This window comes from Musa acuminata, chromosome BXJ1-5, assembly GCF_036884655.1.
Source record: "Musa acuminata AAA Group cultivar baxijiao chromosome BXJ1-5, Cavendish_Baxijiao_AAA, whole genome shotgun sequence".
NCBI classification, from domain to species: Eukaryota; Viridiplantae; Streptophyta; class Magnoliopsida; order Zingiberales; family Musaceae; genus Musa; species Musa acuminata.
This window is the reverse complement of record NC_088331.1, coordinates 31,729,349-31,748,391: the sequence shown is the minus strand read 5'-3', so window position 1 is coordinate 31,748,391 and position 19,043 is coordinate 31,729,349. Positions and strand designations below refer to the sequence as shown.

The 19,043-nt window shown below is 36.6% G+C and overlaps 1 protein-coding gene and 1 pseudogene across 1 annotated transcript; both read right to left on the bottom strand.

Annotated features, from left to right (window-relative positions):
* The window catches only part of LOC103985216 (1,4-alpha-glucan-branching enzyme 1, chloroplastic/amyloplastic-like), a 118,236-nt pseudogene extending 113,472 nt beyond the window's left edge, over positions 1 to 4,764 (bottom strand).
* A 5,354-nt stretch (positions 4,765 to 10,118) lies between these two features.
* On the bottom strand, positions 10,119 to 12,032 carry LOC135674132 (cytochrome P450 94C1-like). Its single transcript, XM_065183625.1, has one exon. The coding sequence runs from the start codon at positions 11,920 to 11,922 to the stop codon at positions 10,438 to 10,440; it is 1,485 nt and encodes a 494-aa protein (XP_065039697.1). The 5' UTR covers positions 11,923 to 12,032; the 3' UTR covers positions 10,119 to 10,437.
* Between the last annotated feature and the right edge of the window lie 7,011 nt (positions 12,033 to 19,043).

Below are 19,043 nucleotides of genomic sequence, written 5' to 3'. Positions count from 1 at the left end.
GGTTTCAAACCATCATCATTGCACATCAAAGAGTCACAAAAGTCACAAAGGAATAGGTAACATATATTCATGTGCACTTGTGATTAAAGAGAACAAATCAACCACTTTTCTGCTTTCATCATCAAGTTGTTATTCGTTATCAAATCTACTTCTTGTACAAAGCACTTATCAGTCATCAAATGTTGAATACAACAAAAACGAAATTTCTAAAATTGAATAAAATGATACATTATTGAACTATATCTACACATGTCAAACACGGTAAATATATTTCAAAAAGCTGAATACACACACACACACACATATATATATATATATATATATATTACATTTATCTCCTAAATCCTAAATCCTAATACCCTAGATCCATCCCAATTTGAATCACTTTACCTAGAATTCTCTACTCAGGGAGTTCCACTCTTAGTCCCAACCTAGTTGGCCTCCATCGCACTAGCAGGCCATTTGGCATCATCTCATTATGTAATAATCATATTCAGTGATTTTTGAAGTTTTAGGTTTAAAGATCACAAACTAACAAAACAAACGAGAAAAGAATGCTGGTACATAGAAGATGACAAGTAGAGAAACAGATATAACTGGGAGGAAGATAAGACCATAAATATGCACCATGCTCCAATATCCTAAATAGAACTTAAGCACAGCAGAGGTAACTGACAAGAAACATAGCTTTCGTAGAAATACATGGAAGCCAGAAGCATACCTTCGCTGAAAGCCAAATTTCTCATATCCACGTGAAAACACTTCCAGACCACCTTCATACTGATCAATCATCTCGCGCATTTTCTTGTACTGATTATATCTGCAATCAAATATTAGAATATACCCCTGTCTAAACATAAGTTCTTGATACAACAGCAACATAAATAGGCCAGAAGAAAAAGGAAGAAATAAAGTTCTACCACGAAGACATGTAAAAAGGTCTTGCAAAGAAAGAACACCATCGACCACATTTTAGCTGGAAAATTTTGAAAGCAGTCTAAGAGTCTAAGAGTGACACATTGATCATATCCATCATTCAATATATGTAGCTTATCAAGCTTTAAGCTATCCAGAATATTTACCACCACTTGTAAATTCAATTCACAATTTATTTAGGCTCTCATTTTGCAGAATACACCCCTGTCTAGATTTAAGTTCTTGATGCAACAGCAACATAAATAGGCAAGAAGAAAAAGGAAGAAATAAAATTCTACCACGAAGACATGTAAAAAGGTCTTGCAAAGAAAGAACATCATCAAGCACATTTTAGCTGGAAAATTTTGAAAGCAGTCTAAGAGTGACATGTCAATCATATACATCATTCAACATATGTAACATATCAAGATTAAGCTATCCAAAAGAACTTGTAAATTCGATTCACAATTTATTTAGGCCCATTTTGCAGAATACCCTAATTATGTTTCTTTTTTCACAAGGATTTAGAACAAAGAAATGATTCTACAAATGTCCAGCAGCAGCTATTCTCTAAGTCTAAGACTGTTTTTCAGGATAAAAGGATGTATCTTCTCATAAATTATACAATGCAGTTGATTTTCTAAAAGTTGTTCCTTAGAGTCATATAAGGAGCTAAAACTTGGGGAAAAAAAAGTGTTTAGCATGTCAACTCTACTCATTGAAAATAAATCTCACTTATACGACAAGAAGTGAGATAGGGAAGCCTACCGGTAATCAAGATGTACTCTGTAACCCTTTAAAGATGGGTCAATTTCGTAAATTCTTTGTCCAGTACCAGGTGGAGGAACAAATCTTGGTTTTTCCTCAACATCCTCGACTTCTTCTTTGGCTTGAGAAGAAACTGAGCTTTTGTCACCTTGATTCATACTTTCTTCACCAATGAGTGCAGAGGAGATGGATGTCTGCCCTGCTTCAAGCTCAATGTTGTCCTCAATCTTCACACCACTTGTTTCTTGCAATACCTGCAAAGGACTTATAGACCACATTAATAATCACATATGTTTCCACGCTGCTTAGGCAATTTATGCAATCAAAGGAAAAACCTGTCCCAGACAAATATATATAAAAAAAACAAGTTAAATTCAGTTGGTCACATTTCAGCCTACAAGTAAATGAGGTACCATAAAAATGGCACCAATTAAAAATACTGAAACCCACAGAAAAAATATGACACGTTAAGAGCTTAGCAAAAGAATTTTTTGTGTGAAAAAAGCTTCATGTTGTCAGCACAGATTAATTTTGTGACCACAACAGACAGAAATAGCAGTACCAGCTGAAGGTCGAAGGTAAGCATATTCTGTGATTACCTGCAGATTACTTGATGCGGCTTCCTTGTTTGAATTCAGGGTGGTGGAGGATGACAGATCATCACTTTCAGTACCTGGAACTAGCAACTTTCCAGTTGCAGAAGCAACTGTAGATGCAGGGTCAGTATCATAAGAAATTTTAGCAATTACTTTCCCTTGAGAAAGACCACTGATAAGCATCAACAAGAAGGAAACTAACTAGTGCAGGAAACAAAATTCAGCAATTATTTTCCCTTGAGAAGACCACTGATAAACATTAACAAAAATGAAAATAACCAGCGCAGGCAACAAAGGCTGAAATAAGAAGAATCGATGATTCAACAAAATAGATTTTGTCTGGATAAGAAAGATGGATCAATAACAGACTGTGTGACATTCTATGTAAGAATTAGCAAAATCATATAATTTAATTTGAGACTAAAGATTTACAAGAATATAGCTAAAACTGTAGCGTAGCTGCAGTCTCACATAGCTATACAATTTCTCAAAGCATGTAAACGAGAAGCAATCTAAAGCTAACTTTATTATTCTTATGATATTAAAACGGTTCTCTTCATCACATTTTGTGTCATTAATAATTTATGAATTACAACTAAATTTTACAAGCAATAGCCCAAAGAAATCCATACGATGGACTCCAACAAATGAAAACTCTTCAAGACTTCAACATATTATTAATAAATCCCATACGAGGAAGTCATATTCATTTGAAATTTGACACTACACATACATCCAACTGTAACCAATTGGACAACCATATCACAGATGGTCTTATCTTAATTTTCAGCTAAATTGGCTACCATCAATAGCCAGAACAGATGTGGGAGCATTAACATTCCCCTCCTCCAATGCTGGACAGAGGAAGAGGGACAGACAGTACTGTCGAACTTCTAATTCTCATATTGAGGCGTTAGGCCAGAAATGGTAATGCAAAATGGAGCTTTAATATTCTTTTAAATTTCTGTACCACATAATTCCATGGAACCCTCACAATTAACATAAATGACTTAGTCTGATGGTTTGATTTTGGAAGCCATAGCCCATCTAGAAACTGGTATAATTCACTGCAAACGTCTTCTTCTACCGACCCTTCCATCATACAATAAATTGAATTTTTGAAACTCTTTTTCCATAATTTGTGCTTTAGCATCACTATTTCTTCAACCTTTTTCTAGACCATTGTAATAGTTTATGTGCTTCCATCCTCGAGTATCTTTCCACCCAAAATAATCAAAATACACCACATTTACAAAGTTGAAGCCACGCTTACAATTAATATTCCGTCAGTCCTGCAGTGCGCCAATCTATCTTGTCCATTGATAATACAGCATGCTTTCCTACAGCTCAGATACTGTAAAGCAGACATGTCATTTCCCAGTAACTTCTTGCTAGTATGTGTAGAAGCAAAAGAACTGTTTATAACTACTTTGCACCGAGCCAAGATGCGGGAGCTCTCCCAAATGGTAGGATTACAAAACCTTTACGTTCAACAATAATTATTTTGCCTTGAGCGTTGAGAAGGTGATATGTGCGTTGTCTTATGTGCGAGAAGATAGCCACAAAGCTTCCGCAGCCCAAGTTTCTAAGAACCTCATTCTTGCAACGAAACCAGTAACAAGAACAAACGTCACGTTCCTCCTGATTCCTGGTTTCTTTGTCTTCATCTACAACTATTAGATGTGACTTTAAAGCCAAAGACAAAAAGTTGAAACAGAAAATGCAAATCCATAACAATGCGTACAGAATTCTCTAAACCCTGTGCGATAAAGAAATACGAGCTAAATGCGATAAAAATCGAGGTTTCAAAAGAAAGAAAAAAAGGACAACCAGAGAGTACAAACGGGAAACTTGGAAAGAACCAGAAGAATGTGGTCGGGTTCTCACGAAGATGCACCCAAAAGTACAGGAAAATGCACGAAAAGGCCAGATCATTCCGGCTTTGATCCGAAAGTGTCGAAAGGAAAACAAAAGATCCTACGACCGTACGAAGATGCGCATACAACCAAGCAAAGCAACAAACAAAAGGAAGAAACCGGAAAATAACTCACCCGGAAACCGCACCTTAATCTGCTTCTTGGATACGGGAGAGAGATTGGCGCCGAACGTCCTCTGGCTCGGGAATCCGGATCGTGTCGATAGCCCCAAGGCCCGCGCGGTGGGGAAACGGATGCCCGTGAGGACGAAGGCCATCACCCAAGAAACCCCAAGATGCCTTCTACCTCCACCACCAGGGATTCGCGACGGAGGGTGATCTTATGGACCAACGGAGTGAAGCGAAAAGGGAGCAGCGATAAGGAGAGAGATGTCGCGGGCTTCTTGAAGAGGTCAGGCGGGTGGTGCGTGTGGGGCGGAGAGCTGCGAGGAGACGGGCAGGGAGCCCACGGGCGTCGTCTTTGTGATAGGGAGAGGCGTCACGTAGGGGAAGAACGGACGGCTTTGCGCAGGCTTTCGCCACATCCCGCCACGCTACGCTAGAAAGGCGGTTCGCTTCCTCGCCGTTAAATATAGATGCTTGGGTTTTTTAGTGAGGACGTTTTAGATATTTTATATATCTCAATTCTAATTCGTACTATTATTTAATTTATATTTTTAAAACTTTTCTAGTGTATATGCTTCCGTATCAAAGATCTTTCGGAATATTCGCAGATCTCCCTTTCATCACGTCCACCTGTACACGTGTCGTGTCCACCCATTTTGACCGTTCGTTGTTGCATCGCCCAGGGCCCCATCATATAGCGCTGATGTGACACCACCAGAAGATGGGTAGCTCCATCGTGCTTTTGAGATTCGTGCATTGATTTGATTGTCAATGCGTGCCATCAAAATCACTTTCTACTGTATAAACTGGGATAATTATATTACCCTCTCTAGTTAATCATAATTAATATTTCGATATTTATATTTTAAAAAATAGTATTGAGATTCTTATACTTATCAAAAATAAAATATTTAACCCTAATTCTCTTCGTTAATTTCGTCGATTGAAAAATCACATATGTTATCATATGTCAAAAAATATATAAATAGAAAGAATAAAAATATAATTTTTTTATCTTTTAAATTATTAATTTTACATAAACTTTTTGGCTCCTGATTGATTTTTTTCTTTTTCTCCTCTTTCCAAACTATTCGCTTGTCACCTTTCGCATATTTCTACTTGTTTTTTGCTCGTCGCTCATCTGCTGCTTGTTTGTCCAGTGTAACTATAGCTTATTGCACGTTTGTTGCTCACTCGTTGCATTTGTCTATCACTCGCTTGTCGTATTTGCTCATCTGTCGCACCTACTTGAAATATAGTCCTCTTCAACAAGAAAGGTTTTGCATGAAGGTTTAGAGATAGGCATGGCGGGTAATCTTTTAACAAGTGTTCGATCAGTGAGTTCACTTTAAGCTAAAGAGTAGCGTCTAACAAACCAAAAAGCAATCCAGAGACAAACCTGGCTTGTTCAACACACAATATAGCTGAAAAATGAGTAATAGAATAATCTCAAAAGTAACGTTGGCTACTTCTCTCGATTGGACTAAAGAACATGAAACATGATCCCTGTGTTAGGAATCTACTGTGAAGCAAAGGAAGATTAGCACCCTTTTATTTTTTCTGATGATTATAGACAAACAGTGTCAAAATGTTTAATTCTAAAGCAATCACGATATTTGCATATTTCAACAAAATGTAATAGCCTGTGTGTTATTTCAGAATCATGCAAGAATGTTGTTGCAGTCTTAATTGGTCACAAGCCACCAACCACTCTTCTTCATCACAAATGCATGTGGTTACAAAGAGATTTCTGACAGATTCAAATGCCAAGAAAGCTTCTGTCACAGCTCATACAAGTAATACTTAGTAGTATGCAATACTTCATGAGATTTCGAACTCACACTACACACAAAACATTACCAAGCAAGCCCTGGGCGGAAGATCGCCCTTGCCGCCGCTAGCCGACTGCAGCGACGTCTTCTAATATGCCGTACTGTCGAAAAGAACGAACCCGAGGGCATGCCCGACGATCAGCACGTCGCCATTGAATGACATGATCACGAGCATCACAAAGTGGGCTAGGCTGACGTGCAGTGTTGTTTGGGTGAGCCCCTCGTCGATGCGGCCAACTCCCGACCTTATAAGGTAGTAATGGTGGAACCAACGAGGAGGAAGAAGAAGGCAAAGATGATGATGAGAGTGAGAGCGTATATGCCTCCCACGGTGCTAGGCCACCCATGAAGAGGATCTCCAAATTCTTGCCCCAAAAGAAGGTCATGTGGGTGTAGTGTGACGAATGAGTGGTGAATGAGAAGGTATGACAGGCGAGCAAGTGCGACGATCGAACGGGTGTGACAAGAGAGTGACGAATGATAGACAAGCGACAAGTGAACAGTTTGGAAAGAGGAGGAGAAGAAGAAATCCATCGGGACAAAAAGTTAACATAAAATTAATAATTTTAAAAATAAATAAAATTATGTTTTAATCCTTTCCATTTATATTTTTTTTTGTACCTGATAAAACATACAAATTTTCTATCAATGAATTTAACGACGTAAGAATAATTAAGGTTAAATATTTCATATTGGTAAGTTTAGGAATCCTGGGTAATCTGTAATTACTCCTTTAGTACATATGGGTTAAGAAGTATAAAAAAATTACTTAATATATAGCACCATAATAAGATTCTAAAAGGATATATAATTAAGAGTGACAACCTCACGTAGATTTGAAATTTTGAAAAAAAAATATAAAAATAATTGACTTTTGAGGGGATATATAAAATATATGTGCAATTTTATCAAATTAAAATATTAGAAATTAGAATTGGCATAAGGATTAAACATTCTCTGTTTTTGGGAAGGAGAAACAAACATAGGAGAATCCGAAGAATTGTCTTAAAACAAATTGTTCGGTTGCTAGGATTTTTTTTTTTCTACACATTATGATGGTGGACCCAATAAAGAATATTGTTGTTTTTTCTAGTTTTATTTTTCTTGGGAACAGAGAAGATTATTGAATGCCAGCTGAAATATATGAAGTAGGTTATTTAAATAATTTATGTGATTTCTCATCCAAAGATCCCTTTACTATTATAAAACATTTCGATCTAAAATTTACAATGAGTAGTCAAGATTTTACTTAACTAAGCTAATCTCAATATTTATATACCATTAACAAATAAATATCTTAAAAATATAAATTTATCGAATGATTGCTCAAACCCTCATCTTGTAAATGAGCTTACTACAACATAATCAAATTAATATTTTATTTATAAAAATTAATTTATTTTAAGCTTTCGATTTTTGGTAAGTTAGTCTACGTAGGTTTTGACACGAATTGAAATGTTTGTCGGCGCTCTCTCTCTGTCTTATAACTATTTTCTTGGCAACGAGGATATGAAAACAAAAATGAACAAACCCTGATCACTCGATAACAGAACAATACCATGAAGAGCAAACCAAAATAACAACAATCCATATCACTTGAATCGAACCAGAACCTTTCATCAACGAGATTAATGTCGAGGAGGTCTCGAGGAAGCAATTTCTTAAAAGCATAAACTCGTCCTCCTCCTTCATCGGCACCTCCTCACCAACTTTGAAACCCGCCGTCTTCAATCAAGTCATTGGGAATAAGGGGTTGGCTGCGCGGGAGAGGGAGGAGTGAAGTATTTAGGATGGTGGAGAGAGAGGAAGGAGAGGAGAGGAGAGGAGAGGAGAGCGTGGGCAGTGATGCCTGATCTCGTTTGCGGTGGTGGAGATTGGTATTTCCACTGGGGTTCGCCTACAATCGCGCACCACCAAGAAGGCCGTGACACGTTATTTCTTTTTCAAAACATTTATATCCAACTTGCTTAAGTTGAATCGACCGACTCTAAGTCAACTCGTAACTCCATTCCAGTCAAGCTTTGTATCCGATTCAAACGTCAGGTCCAGCTCCAAATCTCAATCTGGGCCGTAGGATCACATGATCCTACGATCTTGATCACAAATTTGATGACCGCATCTAATTCAACAGTGAATATATATATATATATATATATATATATATATATATATATATATATGTATATATCAGTATAGTGTTTGTCAAGTAAAGTATAATCTGTCACAATCATAAAAAAATTCTTATCACGAAATAGGAAATATTGGTGATAACATGAGTGACAATTTTAGTGGTAGATTATGTTTCATCACTATTATTGAAATGTTTTATTAAATATGAGATATTTTCATCTACTAATTTTCTTTTGTTTTCCAAAAGAAATATAATAATAATAATAAAAATAATAGAGAATTAATATTATTAGAATCCTTGAATATTATTTATTTATTGTGTGAAAAAAAAATTAAAAGTTTCAGTTGGATGAGCTTGTGATTCAAATTTAATTTTTTTAAGTCGAATAATTAGTAAGATCCTAACTTAGCCCTCCGAGTCCTTTTAGAGCACGAGGAACATGCAATTGCTCGTACAGCACAAGCAAAACACTGACTGCGAAAGACTTGCGAGTTTGACTCATGTCCAGTCTTCCTTGTTGCTCCAACAAAATTTGACAATGATAAGAAGAGTTATTAGAAATGATGAAATAAGTTTCTCATAGATAGGATATATGTTTATTTAGAAGGTATAGATATATAATAATTCGAATAAAAATAATTTTATAACATACCTATACAAACTCGACTTTAGAACATTAACTAGACGTCCCCTGCCATTAATTAGGACTAATTCATCAATTAATAATAATTTAAAATTCTAAATGTTGATAGGAGGCCACATTGATTTAGAAAATTACTTAAAAACCAAATATCAGGAAAGAATTAAATTAGGAAAGGAGGAACCTTTTTTGGGGTTTATTTTATTTTTATATTTTCTTCAATACATTCATAAAAATTAAAATATGTAAGATTTATTACTCACTAGTAGCATATTCATTATGAGTATGGGTCATTTTTGCAATGGCATACACCTTTATTCAAGAAACTAAAGAAAATGTTTAGCAATCGATAATGAATAAGCAGAGCATTTACTATTTTTATTTGTTTAAAATTAAAAATTCAAAAGGCCAACAGAAGATTAAATTTCTTTTTTTTTTTTAACTTAAAAAATTGGAGTTGTATAGATGGTAAAATCAATAATAACTTTTTAAAAAATATATTAGTTAAATAAAACTAGTACAATCCGTGCTAGAAGAATCAACACTAAAAAACGAAAGAAGAGGAAAGATTCTAGATTTTACATTCTCAAAGTATTGGTAAGTCTCCAGTGTGGTTCTACAATTTCGATGAATTCTATTGGACCTAACTTTGTCGTAGAATCATTATATTTTAATTAAAAATATTTCTGATAATAATTCAAAGATAATAAACTTTTTTTGGTATTATTTTTTTAAAAAAATATTATATTTAAACTTGAACTCAAACTTGAGGCATATAAATTGTATAATAATATATTATTATTTGTATCTATTGAGACATCTTAGTGGTTAGTGTATTGTACCGTCTCAATTTTCAGTCCATACTTCAATTCCTGTTGCAATGAATTTTTTTTTTATTTTTTAAGAAAAATTAGTATACTAACGTCTCAATGCAGACTTTTATGGGCATTAGATGTTAAATCTAAGGCACTATAAAAAGGGACCAAATTTTCTCTAGCTAAACTTATATTTTGATTTCGGCCTTCACGATCAAACACTCATATCAGATCAATTGCAACTCATCTTATTTAGAACAAGTGGGTCAGGTTGGTTGATACTTAGCATCTTGGACTTCATCAAAATCATTATTAGTCAACGGAGATTAGTCAATGGTTATATCTATATAATTCCACTGGAAAAATAATAGGAATTCATGTGGTGCATAAACTGTTGCTATGGGCACCGCCCATGGTATTACCATTTTTATGTATGCTGTGTTAACATCATGCGATTAGGATCACCAGCCAACCCAACCGCTGCTACTGAGGCACGGCGATCTATGAGCCATCAACTATATACTACCAGAAGGAATTTGTCTTGTTCGAGCCGTATCGATTCCTCTTCTCATTTACATTCAACCGACTCCTTTTCTTTTCTCCTCGAGATCTGTACACATAGTTTATCCCCTCCTGTAACATCCATGGGGAAGAAGGCGATGCAAGAGGCCTTTCGAGGCGCGCAGAAACCAAAGAAAACTATATCTTTGGCCGGCAAACCCGCGCCGGCAGCCCACCGTTGATGGTCGCCGTCAGACCTGGCACGAATTTCAGCGGCCGGCCGCCGGGAAGCACTTCGACATCGAACTTACTGACCACGGAGACGATCACTGTCTTCATCTCCATCAGCGCCAACTCCTTGCCGAGGCACACCCGCTGCCCCGCCTGGAACACCGGGTACTTGAACAAGCTCTCCGGGGTGAACACCCCGCCGCGGAGCCACCGCCCCGGCCTGAACTCGTCGCAGTCGGGGCCCCAGATGCTGTCCATCCTCCCCATGGCGTACGGGTGGTACGTCACCCTCGTGTTCCTGCTCACGAACGTGCCGTCCGGGAGCACGTCGTCCTCGAGGCAGAACTTGGAGTCGAACTGGACCGGTGGGAAGAGGCGCATGCTCTCGTAGATCGCCGCGTGCACATAGTGCATCTCCTTCAGCTGCTCGTAGCTGACGACGTCCGCCCCGTCGGCCTTGGTGACGCCGGCTATCTCCTCGCGCATCGCCTTCGCGACGTTATGGTGCCGCGACAGAAGCAGGAAGAAGCTCGATAGGCCCGAGGCGACGGCGTCGCGGCCGGCGAGGAGGAAGCTGATGACGATGTCGCGAATGTACTTGTCGTCGTCGTCCACCACCGAGCCCATGAAGCGGGAGAGCAGGTCGTGGCTGGACGCGAATCCAAGCTTCCGGCGTTGCCGTATCACCTCCTCCGCCAACACGTTGATCATCCGGATCGTCCGCTTCAGTTCCCTCTCGGACCCGACGTTAAGCAGCCGCTTCAGCTTCCAAATCAACGGCGCCGTCGCCGTCCCCCGCCGCGCCGACAGCCTCGAGGCGGTATCGAAGGCGGCCGCGAACTCCGACATAGGCATCGGGAGCTCGAGGCAGCCGCGGTCGAGCCCGAACGAAATCTTGCATATGGTGTCGAAAGCGAACCTCCGGAACACGTCCTGGAGGTCCACAACCGCACCGTCTCCTCGGTCGGCGATGGAGGACAGCAGCGGGAGCAGACCGCGGCCGATCTCGCCGGCCACGATCCCGAAGGCATAGGAGCGCACGGCGACGCTGCCGAGAGCGAGGCTCGCCATTTTGCGCTGGAACCGCCACGCGTCGCCGTCCACGTTGAAGATGCCCTGGCCGAGGAGGTCGCCGAGGAGGGCGGAGAAGGGCTTCCCCTTGGGGAAGTTGTCGAACCGGGTCCGGAGCATGTACTCCACGTTGGCCGGGTTGGCCGTGACGGTGTTCCCCAGCACGTGGATGTGGATGGTGCCGGTGGGCGACTCCCGGAGTAGGTGCGCGTACCAGTCGCAGAGGTTGTCGAACTCCGCCGCCCACGATGAGCTCACGTAGGCCTTGCATACATCGCAGCTGCAACACCGCCGCTTCCTCAGAAACAGCAAGAGCATTGAGAACAGAACAAAGCCCCCGGCGAAGGAGAAGAAGAGGAAAGCAACGTGGTTCTTCGTCATCCCCGCTGCTGCAGCTGCCGCTTCCAATACAACGATGGAGGACGTGAAGGCAAGAAGCTCACTTCTTTATAGCAATGGCAGGAACCTCCCACCCACATTAATGAGACGGACGGCTCGTTGTGGCCTGGTTAAGGTCAAAGCCTGCGTTGGAATTCACTGGATCTACCCAGATATGATGGAGACAACTGAAGTGGGTGCGGAAAGCTGGCTTCTCATCGCCATCTATCAATACCACTTGGGTCTTGTCCTACCTTTCTTCCGGGGAATAAGCGCACGAGCACCTCGTGCTGCTCGTGTTCTAAACAAGCCTTTGCCGCGAAGGAGGAAGACCGCAAGTCGGCTTCCAAGCACGTGCTCTAATATTCTTCCGCACATTTGTCAAATGCGTTTAATGTGTTGGTCATTTCGCAATCGACAGTTGACGACCTCTCTTAATACGAAATTATTGTGTGTTTTAAACGACATATTAATATAAATTTTGTGGTTTTTTTTTTTCTAGTCTTTCGCAGATAAGTGCTTAAAAAATGATTAATGTGAGATACATTTAGATTTGATCACGATTCAAATTGATATGACGATTCATCGATTCTAAATCAAATTAAAATTAACTAGATATAATTCAGTTTCAGATCTAAATTTTATGAAATTAGAATATTCAATTCGGAACCAATGATTTTAGTTCTGATTTAAATCATTGATTCGATAATTAAAAAAATATTAATTTTGTTGGGGTCAAACGATCAGCTCAATAATTCAAGTCTAGCCCAACGGTCTGATGAAGAGATAAATGATCAGTTTGCCCCTGTCAATAGTCATATAATAATTGTATTCATGTATATTTTGATTATTTTATAATTTAAAAAATAAAAAAAATAAAAAAATAGATTTATCGCCTCCAACAATCACATAATAGTTAGTTTGGGGGTTACTTTAGAAAAAATTAAAAACCCCATAAATACCCACTCAAATCTCTCATTCTTACCCACCTATTTGATTAAGCACTTCTTTGAAGTTTAAATACTCTTAAGCTCTCTCTCAAGCTCTTTTTGCTCTTTCTTGATCTGATGGCAAGTATAACTACCACTTCATTAACGAGGAGTCTTTAGAAAATCGGTAAATAAAGAAAACCAATACATTAATATTGATGTTGAGCCAAACATCACCAAAATAGCAACCAAAATCAAGTCGGATATATTCAAGGTATACTTGAAGAAGATCCAAAACCCTGATAGCTCTTTCCATGTCATATGTAATTAGTGTCCAAGTTTTTAAGTTTAAAGGAGGAGGATATGGAATATTTCAAAAACATATTGAGAAGAAACATTCAACACAAACGAGAGGAGTCAAATATAAACTTTTGAGTACCATACTTCTCCCACTTTTTACCCTTTTGTAAAAAAAAAATCATAAAGAATTAGCTAGATTTCTCATCATTAAACATTTATCTTTTAGTTATGGTGAAAAAATCAGATTTATTGATTATTGTCAAAAGATTTTAAATTCAGTGGCACAATGAGTTTCTAGTGCCGCTCTTACTTATACTTTACATAATTTTTATAAAAATAAAGAGAAAGACAAAATTTTCTTTTGAGCTTTAGGCAGTCATGTTTTCAATTGTTCTGATATTTGGAGTGATCGCTCACAAATGCAATCCTAAATTGGAGTCACTTGTTATTGAATAAATAGTGACTGAACCATGCAAAAATGTATTATTGGTTCTAGAATATTCGATGAACGATGTATAACTGATAATATTTATAGAATGATAACAATTATTTTAGAGGAATATTATTTAGTTTTTAAAATTTTTTTCTATTGGTTTTAATAATGCATCGACAAATATTGCTTCTATATGGAATTATTAGCAATTTGTTAACTTGCTTTTGGTGGTATTTTTTTTCATGTTAGATGTGCTTATCAAGTTTTGAATTTATGGAATTATTAAGTTCATGTTAGATGAACTTAGATCTCTTGAAACTTTTTTTTCTCCTATTAAACAAACTATTTCATTCATGTGGGTCATCCATAATTAATGAAAGAATATGACATATTTTATAAGTTAATGACAAAAAAATCAAAAGATTTTCTAGAGGTGCTCCTACCCAATAGAATTCTACATATGAATTACTTAAAAAAATTAATATAAAAAATTATTATGCACTTTTATTACAAATAATGTTAGGGAAGTTTGTTTATATCCAGAGCATTTGAGTGTGTGTGAAAGAATTTTAAAATTTTTTAAATTTTTTTAATAATGTAACATATTCCTTGTGTGATGTTTATTATCCAACTACATATTTTTTAATTATTTATATTAATATTGGTGCATTAGAAGAATATGAACATGATGATGACTTACAAATGACAATAATGGATATGGAATTAAGATAAATAAATTATTTCATTAAAATTTCATCGGTTTATTTAGTTTCATATGTTTTTTTATCATTGTATTAGATTAAATAATTTAGGTGATTATTATTAGGATCATAATGGCATGGGGTGAATTAGTGCTATAGTAATTTGTTATCCGATTTTAAAGTTCTATCGATAAATTCGTATCAGAAATATGATTACCCAAAAATATAAGTAGAGTTGCGAGTAAAGTAAATGAGTAAGAACCACAAATGAAAAGTAAGAGAAGAAATGCAAACCAATTTATAATGGTTCGGTCTCCCCGACCTATGTCCACTCTCGATTCTTCTTCTCTCAAGGCTACTAACTTTTACTTCTAATATTCTTTCCAATGGGTGAAGATCAACTACCATTGTTACAGCTTATCTCCTTTTAATTGGCTTAGGAAAGAACCTACATATTCTTTTTTAAGATCTTATCTCCTACAACTTAGAATCACCTCTAAACTCAAGAAGGATGAAGAGACTCAAACAATACTCAAAGAGAGAGCTACAACCCTTCACCAACTTAGAAATTGATGCTTCATCGTCCAAGCCTTAGTGGGGTATTTATAGGCTCTAAAAAGCTTCAAATATAATCAAATATTTTAAATCTCTGAAAATTTTAGGATAAGGGCGGTACTATTAATGATAGCTAATGGTACTACCATCATAATTTTTGATGTTGTAATTTTGAACTGTCAAATGATACCACTGTCAGAATTTTTAAATTCTAGATAGTACCACCGCCACCCTAGGTGGTACCATCGTCAATAGTGTTGATAAGCATTATTTGTGCTTATCGATTTACTCAAGCGATACCATCACCCAAGCCTACTTAAGGCTACTATTTTGGCCTTCTAATAGACCCAATTCGGCTCGGGTCCAAGCTTATTAGCTCTCTCAACAAGGTAGCATGGTCTCAGCCCAATACCAACTCAATTTGACATAGAAAGACATCGATTAAGACTTTAACAATCCAACCACATATCCAGCATAATTTCAAATCTTTTCAACACGTTATACGCCATTCTGACATGTCATCCAATCTTCCAGCACTTCATCTAAACCTCCGGTACTTTGTCCTTTCTTTTGGCATATCGCTTGATCTATCGACATGTCGACTTTCCTATGACATCCGACCTTTTAACGCAATAATTGATCCTTCTAGTAAGATATGCAAACTTGTAGCATGAAGTCTAATCTTTGGCACATTGAACAATCCTCCAGCTTGACGTCCAATTTTCAACATGATACTTTTCTTGGCATAATGTCTGATTCTCTTGCTTCGATAATTTGGCCTTAATGGTTTGAGTCCTTGATCGATGTATTTCCTACATCACTTATCTTAAAGGCATATTAGTTTATTAACTCATTAATTGATTTCAAAATCAAAATTTGAGATTCAATAATCTCCCCCTTTTTTATGATAACAACCAATTAATGATGAAGTTTTAACCAAACTCCCCTATCTATATGCTAATTTGAAATATAATGAACTCAAATTCAAAACATAAAAACCTTTCCATGCTAGTATTTGAATTCAAGTTGAAACAATTTTAATCATAAATCTTAGTACTTTAAATAGAAATCATTGTAAAAATCATATGCATAATTTTAGTTAAAATATCAAAATAATCATTGTATAAAATATATGCATAATTTCAGTTAAAAATGTGAGAATAATCATTGCATAATTTCAACATCACCATCATCATATGTTAAAACACCATAATTTTTCTTGTTTAACATACACAATTACCACATTATCGAAAAGTAAAGACTTTTCTCCTCTTTTGTCATTAACAAAAAGAAAAAATATACAAGTTACTCGGGTGGTGGTAATCCAAAATATTTAAATAAAGTATGAAAATGAGCATCAAAAGTGTCAAGATGTTGATGAATCTATTGTATCTTAGTCAAAATTTGGTATTGACAAAGCTCAATACGATCCAATCAAGCTGCTATGGAATCATAAGATGAAGAGGGTGCCAAATCCATTAGAGATCTTGTCTCAAAGGGACTAGTAAGAGGAGAAGGACTGCCACTATGTATAGGTATTTTTGGTTCAAGCTTAGGTGGAGGAGGATTAGTTCTTCTAAGTAATCTAGTTCAAATTCCATTCATTACAGTGCACCTCAATCTTCTTAATAGGTTTCTATTAATGATATTAAATCTATTTAGTTTCATGATTTCTTCGTACGGTGGAATGGTTATGTCGTGTGTATGTAGTATAGTAATCAGGCCACCATATGAAAGTATCATGTCTTTCTCAAATATATCAATTATGTTTTGATGTATCAAATATCCAATGCAATTATCACGTCTTGTCATAATCCAATACCTAGTGCCTATTTCCAGAGTTTTTACTTCATCAAGATGGTATTATTTATAAAGTAGAATACTAATCATGATATAATAAAGTAATTTTATATTAAATGGTAATAGATGCTCATAACTCTTTGGAACAATAGTTAGATCAGGATTTCAAAAAATGATGCCTATAGCCCCAGAATATGTAGCCCCAACTAACTTAGTGTCCCATTGTCCTTTAAAATAACAACCTCATCTTTTTTCAGTAATTCCTATTAAGTCACAAATTATGCTATATGTGATAGACATATGATGCCCTAGAAGATAAGTGGATACCTTATCTTTTTCATCTACATGTAAATTATTATAAAATAATCTAACTAATCTAGGGTAGATAAATTCACTAATTTGAAGAATAGGTATAACATTTAAATTTTGTTTTAAGCTTATCAAGATTCATTGATTTAGGTTTAATATACCTAATTCCCTTTTAATAAAATCAAATTGTTCCTCACTTTTAGTAAAGATATCCGCTAGCTAATGTTTTGTATCAATAAAATCTAACGACATGCCATGATTACTTATATGATTCCTAAAAAATTGATATTGAATGTCAATATGCTTAGTTCATAAATGTTGAATATAATTTTTTGACAAACAAATTGCATAAGTATTGTCATACTTTATAGAAATATTTTTCAAACAAAATTCATAATCTTTAAAAGTATATTTATCCAAATTACCTATGTATAACATGCTAGTCATAGGTGTCCTGCAAGCTAATCACGTGAGTGATGACACGTGTAATATGATACACACTTGTTTTGCTTATTATTTATTTAATATTTTTTTCACTTTATATTGCCTATTTTATATATTATGATGTCTATGGATCTGTGCAATGGGAATCAGATCATGATGAAATCACGATAATGAGACCGATTAGTTTTTAAACACAGATATTAAATAATCCCGATCATAGGTTACTCGAGAGGGATATCGAGATGACTGGATAGACTGATGTGTATTAGAACTAAAATTGGCACAAAGAGGGGGGGGGGACAGTTAGTAATTTTTCAAGGCTTTTATAACTCAAAATTTTAAGACTTTTGTTCACTTTTCATGCTCTTTCACGTAGGAAAGAGTTTATAGGCCCCAATGGCTTCAAAAATGGAGCCATAAAGTGTCTCATCCCTGATTTTCACGGTACTGGTGGTACCATCGCCTGACAACCCTGCTCTAGCGGTAGTACCGCAAGTCTAGGCGGTACGACCGCCCGACAGAACCTTGGAGACTAAGCTTTGATGGTACCACCACTTGACAACATTAACTGCTGGCGGTACCATCGCTTGATAGCATTAATTGCTAGCGGTACCACTGCCCAAATAGTACTTGGGAGGCCAAGCCTCAAGTGGTTCCACCGCCAACCCTAGCCACCGCCTAACGTGGCTCTAAGTCACTGAATGTGCCATCCATACAGCCTAATTCAGCCCTGATTTGGGACCAGTTGGCCTCTAATTTAGTTAGTAGGATTACTCCCTAAACTACATAAATTGACACATAACTACGATAATTAAGGCTAAAATAATTATAATACTAGAAATCTTAGTTATCCGGCATATCAATTGTTCATTCGAACTTTCAGTGAACTTCTAACGAACTCCCGACGAACTCTCGATGAACTCCTAATGAGTTTTCGGCGCATCGTCTAGACCTTCGGCATAATGCCAAATCCATCCGTTCTTGGCGCATTGTTTGATTCCTCTAGCCTAATGCTCGATCTTTGACTCTGGTCTAACGTCCGATTCTCTAATTGTTTTGCCTTTTCATGATCGTAGTTAGTCTTACATCACTTTTCTCAACATATAGATTAGATCATAAATCAATTGATTTCATCATCAAAATCTGAGATTCGATAATCTATACCCCTTTTTGATGATGATAATCAATTGATGACAGAGTTGACCTTAACCCCCCTATCTATATGCCATATCAAAATAAGGCAAACTTGAATTCAAAAGGAAAAATGACTTTTGAATTTAAGTGAAACAATTTTGATAGTATTGCATCATATCAAAATTTCATACATTATGCATTATAGTTTCAAATTATCAAAGTGTAAGATGCATAATTTTAAAACATTATAACTTAACATCACTTCATGCATGATACCAAAAATAAGTCAACATTACTTTGGGCATAACATACATGATATCAAAACATTAAAATTTTCAATCGTTCATCATTACTTATTACTTCTCCCTCTTTGTCATCAACAAAAAGGAGAAAAGTGCAACAAATAATTGATCCATGCAAGCTAGTATTTCAGCAAGTTTTACGCCACTTTAGAACATGCAAGTTAGTAAGTTTTTGAGATGTGAAGTAAAGCAAAATTTTTGTTTATTGAGATGTGCA